This window comes from Chiloscyllium plagiosum, chromosome 23, assembly GCF_004010195.1.
Source record: "Chiloscyllium plagiosum isolate BGI_BamShark_2017 chromosome 23, ASM401019v2, whole genome shotgun sequence".
Taxonomy (NCBI): domain Eukaryota; kingdom Metazoa; phylum Chordata; class Chondrichthyes; order Orectolobiformes; family Hemiscylliidae; genus Chiloscyllium; species Chiloscyllium plagiosum.
In genome coordinates, this window is record NC_057732.1 from 16,217,273 (window position 1) to 16,227,466 (window position 10,194).

At 41.8% G+C, this 10,194-nt stretch overlaps 1 protein-coding gene across 1 annotated transcript in view; it reads right to left on the minus strand.

The window, feature by feature from the left end:
• The window catches only part of LOC122561451 (mucin-5AC-like), a 41,391-nt gene extending 31,561 nt beyond the window's left edge, over positions 1-9,830 (minus strand). The window contains exon 1 of the mRNA XM_043713194.1: positions 9,734-9,830. Within this exon, the coding sequence (XP_043569129.1) occupies positions 9,734-9,830 (97 nt within the window). The remainder of the gene's footprint in view (positions 1-9,733) is intronic.
• Positions 9,831-10,194: the final 364 nt, after the last annotated feature.

A 10,194-nucleotide genomic window follows, 5' to 3' on the forward strand; every position in this document is an offset into this window, starting at 1 on the left:
CTTTATGCATTTCAAGACATCCAGCACTTCCTCCTCTGTAATATGGACATTTTGTAAGATATCACAATCTATTTCCCTACATTCTATATCTTCCATGTCCTTTTCCACAGTAAACACTGATGCAATATACTCATTTAGTTGTGGTTCTGTTCGCCGAGCTGGGAATTCGTGTTGCAGACGTTTCGTCCCCTGTCTAGGTGACATCCTCAGTGCTTGGGAGCCTCCTGTGAAGCGCTTCTGTGATCTTTCCTCCAGCATTTATAGTGATTTGTATCTGCCACTTCTGGTTGTCAGTTCCAGCTGTCCGCTGCAGTGGCTGGTATATTGGGTCCAGGTCGATGTGCTTATTGATTGAATCTGTGGATGAGTGCCATGCCTCATCCTATAATGCTACCATTATAGGACAAGCCAAACAGAGAACAACCAGGGAATTCCTAGAGGCATGGCACTCATCCACTCAACAACGAGCACCCGAGCTACAAATCTTCTCACAAAGTTTGAATACTCATTTAGTATCTTCCCCCATCTCCTGCAGCTCCACACAAAGGCCACCTTGATGATCTTTGAGAGGCCCTATTCTCTCCCTGGTTATCCTTTTGTCCTTAATGTATTTGTAAAAACCCTTTGGATTCTCCTTAATTCTATTTGCCAATGCTATCTCATGTCCCCTTTTTGCCCTCCTGATTTCTCCCTTAAGTATACTCCTACTTCTGTTATACTCTTCTAAGGATTCACTCGATCTATCCTGTCTATACCTGATATATGCTTCCTTCTTTTTCTTAACCAAACCCTCATTTCTTTAGTCATCCAGCATTCCCAACACCTACCAGCCTTTCCTTTCACCCTAACAGGAACATACTTTCTCTGGATTCTCGTTATCTCATTTCTGAAGGCTTCCCATTTTCCAGCCGTCCCTTTACCTGCGAACATCTGCTCCCAATCAGCTTTTGAAAGTTCTTGCCTAATAGCGTCAAAATTAGCCTTCCCCAATTTAGAACTTCAACTTTCAGATCCAGTCTATCCTTTTCCATCACTATTTTAAAACCCAAAGTGCTCCCCCACTGATACCTCAGTCACCTGCCCTGCCTTATTTCTCAAGAGTAGGTCAAGTTTTGCACCTTCTCTAGTAGATACATCCACATACTGAATCAAAACATTTTCCTGTACACACATAACAAATTCCTCTCCATCTAAACCCTTAACACTATGGCAGTCCTAGTCTATATTTGGAAAGTTAAAATCTACCATAACTACCCCATTATTCTTGCAGGTAACTTCGATCTCCTTACAAGTTTGTTTCTCAATTTCCCTCTGACTATTAGGCGGTCTATAATACAATCCCGATAAGGTGATCATCCCTTTTTTATTTCTTAGTTCAACCCAAGTAACTTCCCTGGATGTATTTCTGGGAATATCCTCCCTCTGCACAGCTGTAATGCTATCCCTTATCAAAAACGCCACTCTTCCTCCTCCCCTGCCTCCCTTTCTGTCCTTCCCGTAACATTTGTATCCTGGAACATTAAGCTGCCAGTCCTGTCCATCCTTGATTGCTATGATATCCAAGTCCCATATTCCTAGCCATGCCCTGAGTTCATCTGCCTTCCCTGTTAGATCTCTTGCATTGAAATAAATGCAGTTTAATTTATCAGTCCTACTTTGTTCCTGCCTGCCCTGACTGACTTGCTTCTTTTCTCAACTGTACCAGTCTCAGATTGATCACTTTCCTCACTATCTCCCCTGCATCCCATCCCCCTACCCTTATAGTTTAAATCCTCCCAAGCAGCACTAGCAAATCTCCCTGCCAGTATATTAGTCTCCTTTCACTTTAGGTGCAATCCGTCCTTCTTGTACAGGTCACTTGTACCCCAGAAGAGATTCCAATGATCTAGAAATGTGAATCCTTCTCCTGTACACCAGCTCCTCAGCCATGCATTCATCTGCTCTATCCTCCTATTCCTACCCTCACTAGCTCGCAGTACCGGGAGTAATCCAGATTTTACTACTCCCGAGGATCTCCTTTCTGCAGGGATATTCAATATCTCCAGCCCCAAATTCTGGTCAGTCCTCGTAATCGCAGCATTTCAACCAAGTGCTCATGAGCTCAGGAATGTTCGCTTTATTCAGAGCAAATTACTGCAGGTGCTGGAATTTTGATTGCAAACAAAAGAAAATGCTGGAAATCACAACGTGTTTGGCAGCATCCATGTAGAGAGGGCAGGCTAACATTTTCAGCCAATGATGTGGAGGAGCTGGTGTTGGACTGGGGTGGACAAAGTTACAAATCACATAACACCAGGTTATAGTCCAACACCAGCTTATGTGGATGTACAAGCTTTCAGGACATTACCTGATGAAGGAGCAGTGCTCCGACAGCTTGTACTTCCAAATACACCTGTTGGACTATAACCTGGTGTTGTGTGTTTCTTAAACCATTTTCAGTCCAGATGACTCTTCCTATTTATTTGTCCTCTTTATTTGCCAATACTGCATCTTACTCTGTAAGTTCAATTTTAGCCCTCTCAATCTGTGTCAGAACCCTAGACCGGCTATTAACTTTCATACTTTTTCTTCCCTGTTTCTCCTTCATGCCAACTCTTCAACTCAGACATCACATTTTAATGGGACAAGCCTCTGAAAGCAACACTGGCCTTGCAGAGTTTTGCTCACACACCCAGCACCAGCTCCTGTAGAGGCAGGCCTTGTCTTGGCTGTTTCCTTTCTGCATACTGTAAACTCACACAAAGATACAACACTGTTGACTACATCAGTAAAGAAACAATGTACAGCCATGTGAAAAGATTGGGAGAAACACAGAACATGGAATGATGAGCCAGAGAAGATGAGGATAAAAAGATCAGAAACCACGAGCAGAGTTTTTGAATCATCTGGAGCTGTGTTTCTGACCCATTTGATAGAGGCAGGATTGGCCAGATGGGACCTGTAATAAAGGTTAATCAAAGTGAATCTGAGGTAGAGTGGAGGTTGGTGCTCTCCCCTTCCTTCCCACAGTAGCCAAAGTCCAGACAATGCATAGATCATAGGATCCCTACAGTGTGAAAACAGGCCCTTTGGCCAAACAAGTCCACACTGACCTTCTGAAGAGTAGCCCACTCAGCTCAATTCCCCCACCCTATTAACCTACATTTTATCCCCTGATTAATGCACCTTACCTACATATCCCTCAACACTATGGGCAATTTAGCCTGGCCAATTTACCTAACCTGCACATCTTTGGATTATGGAAGGAAACCAGAGCACCCAAGGAAACTCAGGCAGACATGGCAAAAATGTACAATCTCCACACAGATAGTCACCCGAGGCTGGAATTGAACCTGTGTCCCTGACGCTGTGAGGCAGCAGTGCTAACCACTGAGGCACCGTGCTACCCCAAATGCATGGAGAAGACCTCTCAGGAGCAGATGAGGAAAGCCAACATACCAACATCATTTTCAACCCCCTTCTACAAGATAATAATAGATTGTTCTGAAGAAGTTTCTGTCTTGGAGCAATGCCCAATCTGACTCTGGTGTTGCTGTTGTCTGAGCGTTGGAGCAATCCTATTGGAAGATGCACCAAATTTAAATGGGAAGTAAGTGCTCGCTTTAGACACTCATTGCCCATCTCCATCTCCATCAAAATGCTACCACAGGTCAGATACCTGACCCGAATTCCCAAATTAGTATTCCAAACGTAAAACAGAAATTCTGAGTGATGAGAGAGATTTAAACAGGCATCACACAGATAGTAATCTGTCAAAGTAAGACAGAGATAAAATTAGAAGAGAAACATGACTCAAAGCACAAATATAATTAATGGGAAACATGCACAGGACAGGAGAGACACTTTCTTTAAAGTCATTTGCCAAAAAATCTGGGAGACGGAGGAGAATCAATCTGGAACATATTTTTTGAAAGGGCTGTTGATACAAGTTGTTGAGTAACTTTCAAAAGGAAATTGGGTATTTCCACTTCAGTTAGAAGTGCTGATTGGGTGATCATTTTGTCCTCCTCCAGAAGTGCCAAACATCATGGATATCAGTCTTCAGCCAATTTGATTCCCTCCACCTAATATCAACTAATGGCTGAATACACTAGACACTGGAAAAACCAAAGGCTCTCACTGACAATAAAACTGAAGCCTTGTGGCAGCCCTAACACATCTAAAGAATATGCAGGTAGCAGTATTGACCTAAAGCACAATGCAAAGCAACTGCTGCAGGAGTCCTTCAGGTTAGTGGCCTGGGCCCAATCAGCTGCTGTATCAGTGCCACCCACCCCCCCCCCCCCATTCTAAGGTTGGAAGTGGGAATATTTGCAAATGATCGTGCATTGTTCCACATGTATTTCCGTGCTACGTCTCTGGTCTTTTTCACAACTTACCATCACCAAAAGTGAATCTAATTAGCTTCCCTTTCATTCAATGACATTAGCATCACCTAATCTCCTGCTATCAACATTCTGGAGGTTATCACTGACCAGAAGCTAAACTGAACAAGCCATATAATTACTGTGCAGCAAAGCAGGCCAGAGGCTGGGTTCTATGAAGTATACCCATCTCCTCATTCTCTACAGCATGAACCATCTATGCAGTTAGGTGAGTGGTGGAATACTTTTCACTTGGCTGGTTGCAGCGACAACAACACTCAAGAAGCTCAATGCCATCTAGGACAAAGCACCCCATGTAATTGGCAGCTCATCCACCACCTTAAGCATCTGCTCCTTCCATTAGCACTGTCACAGTTGGCAGTGGTGTGTACCATCTGCCATATGTACCACAGCAAATCACCGAGGAACCTTCCTTGGCACCTCTTGAAGCCAGCACCTGTAAGGTCCCCTCCAAGCTCCAACCATCCTAATGTGGAATGGTACTGCCAAAGTCCTGAAACTTCCTTCTGAATAGTACAAGCACTGCACAATTCAAGAGGGCAATTCATCACCGCCCTTGCAAGGTTTTATTGAGGAAGACAATGGTGTTGAGATCCCAAGACAGAATGCATTTATTTTAAAAACTTGAAAAGACGATATTTGGAGGACGACAGGAAAGAGTGAGATTGTCGGAAAAATTGGCTTGGTCATTCAAAGAGCTAATGTTGGCATAACGGGCTTGTTCTGTGCTGTGTGGTTCAGAGTGTCCAGCTGAACAAAGCACTGGTTATCTTGCCACAGTAACAAAATGGTGGATAGTTCATATTTGTGGTAAGAAGATTGCACAGCCTTTTCTAAACTTGCCTTCTGTTGTTGGTGAGTGACATAAACTTTGATGCATGAACTTTTTTCTTTTAAAAGTATAAGCACCAGATAATGGGTAAGGGTTTCATAAAATATTAAAGATTGCCTCTGCTTGTCTGAAAAAATAAGCACTGGCTGCTAGTAGAGTCATATAAATAATAAATTTGTCATACTTTTACCAACAGTCAGCCAATATTACATGCAACAGTTTAATGCTACTGTCACAGGGTCTGACTCGTTATTTGTCAGATGGATATTGCTTCAGGCGATAAGGAAAATGCACACTTCATTCTATTAGTTTTGTCACTGAATTTTAATCTTCGACAAAACCAGGATTCACTTAAAGGAATACTTCCAAAAAAAGTTGACCTTGTATAAAATAAAGATAATTTATTCACTCTGTAAATGTTGCAATTAGATTTAACAAAATCAAGGACACGAAAATGTCAATGATCAACAAAGGCCCATTTTACTAAGACCTAAACAGTCCCATTTCTACTTCAGCCTCCCAAATATTCTTACATTTATTCTATCTGGCTCCAAGGTGATGTAGATACTTGTGAGGCAGCTGTTAGTTTTCCTGACAGATTGTGTGATATTGTTGGAAAGTTTGGGTGAATTATCAATCTAAAGTCCCATCTGCTTGTCAAAGTCCATGTTAAGAATGCCAGGTCATAACCTGAAGAACAGAAAGTTCTCCCAGTGTCTCAGCCAACATTCATCCATCAACAGATATTACAGAATGACTTGTGATGTTGTTAGAATGAGAAAGCTAATTTTTTTTTGGTATTCATTTGGTTACTTCATTTTATTGTTCCTAGCATTCGTCACCTTTTTAGTAAATTCTTTTGAACACATCTTGGATAAACCAATAAAAATGTACAACACAAAATCACAATATTACTAAGAATGAGAAGTTGGGAAGACAGTTTTGAGAAAATAGAGCTTTTCTTCATTAGAGCAAAAAAGCAGACCTCAGCTAAGTTACAGAGGGCTCTGATGAGATAAATATCAACTGACTGGTTCCAGAGACTGGTTGTTTATCAGATGGGCACAAATGTTAACCAACGGCAAAAATTGATTAGTGAAGAGTGGCAAAAAACTCCTTTACACAGAGAATGATAGAAATGGGGAAATCTCCATCCCAAAACATTGTGGACAAACACTGTAAAGACTCCTTAAAAACAGAATTTGATGTGTTTTGTTTGAAAGGGAAGAATGTGTGAGAATGATTAGAGTAACGAATAGGTTGTATGGCTCATATAGAGAAATTCTGTGACAAACTTGATGCATCTTGTTTCAGTGCTGTAACCTTGCTTACCCCTGTTTTTATCAGCTTGTTCATTAGAGGTGAACACCCTGGTGAAGCCACCATTATTTGTTGATCCCCAGTTATCTGTGAAAAGGTGGCGGTGAGCAGCGTTTGTGAATCACTGTAGCATGCATGATGTAGTGATCTTTGAAAGGGAGTTCCAGGATTTTGAGTCAGTGAAGGAATGATAATCTCATTCCAAGTTAGGATTGTATGTGGCTTGGAGAGGAACTTACAAATGGTGGTGTTCTCTTGCCTCTGATGCCCTTTTTCGAGGCGGCAGATATCATGGGTTTGGAAGGTGCTATCAAAGGACCTGTGAAGCGTTGCTCCAATGATCATTGTAAATGGAACACACTGTGCACCCGGGGTGGAATGAATTGATGTTTTAAGGTGTGGATGGGATTCTGATCAAGCAGGCTGTTTTGTTCTGGTTGGAGTTCTGCACTCATCTAGGAAAGTGGATAGCATCCTAGCATACTCCTGAATTGTGCCTTGTAGGTGATGGACGAGCTTTGAGGAGTCAGAATGTGAGTCATTTGCTACAAACTTCCCAGCCTTTGACCTTCACTGGTAGCCACAGTATTGATATGACTAGTCCATATTATTGTCATATCCTGTGCCATCATAGTGCCCTGACAAGGTTTTCTTTGCTTTCCCTCTCCCCCCCCCCTCCCCCTCTTCAGTGGGGTGAAGGAAGCCTGCTCTGCAGTGGATCCCATTGGCTTAGGGTAAGGGAGTGAGGGTTGGATGCCACAGGATTAACCATCGACTCACTGTTGTAGTCACTTATCATGATCGACCACAGGAATATTGAGTATAGGTTTACGATCACTTATTCAAGCAAACACCAGGGAGAGTCAGTTCTAAAACCAGAAATCTGCTGACTACTGGAAAGCTATTACTCTTATACACATTTGGTAAAATATGCATAGTCTGTTATTTGAATTGTAACCTTGTGAGTACATAATAATACAATGAACAGATGTATCCAGTTGTGGATATATTGCCATCCACCCAAGCAAGGAGTTAATCCTTATGGCTCCCAAGGCTTTTCTGTAGGATCTTGGCCTTTACAATGTATGAAGTTATTCTGGAGAATCTGCTCCCTTTGTTTGTTATAAAAGATGCAGAGAATTGGTTCTGAAGTAGAGATTGGCTTCTCCAGACTTCTCATGCATTTCTTCCACAAATCTCACCTTAGCCCACATCATTTAGGCCTCTGAAAGGTTCCACCATATAAAACCATAAGACACAGGAACAGAAGTAGGCCCTTTGGCCCATTGAGTGTGCCCCACCATCTAATGTGATCATGGCTAATCTGATTATCCTCATCTCCACTTTCCAGCCTTTTCCAATAACCCTTTGTTCCTGTACTGATTATATATGTCTATCTCAACATTGAATGTGTTTAATTTCCCAACCTCTATAGATCATGAGGTCAAGCATTCCACAGATTCACCAACTACTAAAGGAAGACATTCCTTCTCATTTCTGTATTAAGTGGGTAACACCTTGCTCTGAGATTATACCGGGAGAAAGTGAGGTCTGCAGATGCTGGAGATCAGAGTTGGAAATGTGTTCCTGAAGAAGGGCTTATGCCCGAAACGTCGATTCTCCTGTTCCCTGGATGCTGCCTGACCTGCTGCACTTTTCCAGCAACACATTTCCAGCTCTGAGATTATACCCTCTGGCCTGAGAGTCTCCTGAAAGGGAAAACAACTTTTCTGCTTCTACCTGTCATTAAGTATCTTATTAGTTTCAATACGTTCTCCCCTCATCTCTCTAAATTCCAATGCGTACAAGTCTAACCAACTCAACCTGTCTTCACAACAACATTTCTCCACTGCCAGGATCAACATAGTGAATACTCTCTAGACTGTCTCTAATGTCAGTAAATCTTTCCTTTGATAAGTAAACCAAAAGTAGTCACAGTGTGACAACTGTAGTCTGAATAATGTCTTCTATAGATTTAGCAAGACCTTTTCTAGTCTATCTTTATATCTCATTAACCTTGTAATAAAGGCCAATGATCCATTTGCCTTCCCTCTTACTCATTAAAATTGGATGCTAGCATTTGCTGATTAATTCAAGGGGAGGTGGTGATGTAGCAGTAATGTCATTGGATGAGTAATCTCAGAGCCCTGGACTAATGTTATGGGGATATGGGTTTGAATCCAACCATGGTATATGGTGAAATTTGAACTTAACAAAAATCTGGGATAGAAGATTGGTCCAATAGTGATCATGGAATCATTGTCAATTGTCATAAAAAGTCATTTGGTTCACTAATGGGAAGGAAATCTGCCATCCTCACCTGGACTGACTGACTCCAAATCCACATCAAAGTAGTTGGCTCTTAACTTCCCCCTCAACTGGACAATGGGATTGGAATACATACAGTGACAATTACATCCCATGAATGATTTTGTTTCTAAAATGCACAAGGTCTCTCCAATCCTTTTATGCTGTAGCTATCCACATCTTTCCCCTTTAAAATTAATATCATCTCTCGTCTTCCTGCCAAAGTGCTTAAACTCACATTTTCCCATTATGTTTCGTCTGCCAAGTTTTTGCCCACCATTTAACCTGTCAGTATCCCTGTGCAGACTTTTTCTGTCATCCTCACCACCTTCTCTTCTCACCTAGTTGATGTCACCCATACACAACACAGTGGCTTAGTGGTTAGCACTGCTGCCTCACAGCACTAGGAACCTGGGTTTGATTCCAGCCTTGGGCGACTGTCTGTGTGTTGTTTGCACATTTTCCCTGTGTCTGTGTGGGTTTCCTCTGGGTGCATCTGTTTCCTCTCACAGCTCAAAAGATGGCGGGTCAGATGAATTGGCCATGCTAAATTAACCCATAGTGTTCAGGGATGTGTAGTTTAGGTGCATTAGTCAGGGGTAAATGTAGGAGAATGGGTCTGGTTTGGGGTACTCTTTGGAGGGTCAGTGTGGACTTATTGGGCCAAAGGGCCTGTTTTCATACTGTTGGGATTCTATGACACATTTGGCTGTGGTACATTCACCGTCCTCATCCATGGCAATAGGGATGGACAATAAATACTGTTCCTAACCAGGAGTACCCTCATCCTGTGAATGAATAATAAAACGTACCTTGAGGTCCTAAGCCCCATCAGTTTCCCAAGTACTTCTTCTCTGGTAATGCTTCTTGTACTGATATCCTCACTTACTTTTGTCCCATGGTTTTGAAATGTTATTAGTGTCTTCTACTGCGAAGATTAATGCAAAGCACTTCATCAACTCCTCTGCCATCTCTTGGCTCCCCATCATTATTTTCTAGGAGAAAGTTAGGACTGCAGATGTTGACTCCCCATCATTATTTCCCCTGCCGCCGTCTCCGCCATCTTCTTTAATTTTCACTTCGGCTTCTCTTTTCCTTCTTATGTATTTACCAAATTTCATACCATCCAGTTTTTATATTACTTACAAGTTTATCCTCAAAGTTTTATTTTCTCCCTCTTTATTAATTTTGGTTCATCTTTTGATGGTTTTTATCCTCTGGTTTACATTAATCTTTGCCACAGTGTAGTTTTCAATTTTATAGCGTCTTTAACTTCCTTTGTTAACCATTTCTTGAATTCATGTTTCTCACAGAGATATATCTTTCATGTGGGTCAAGAACTATTATATT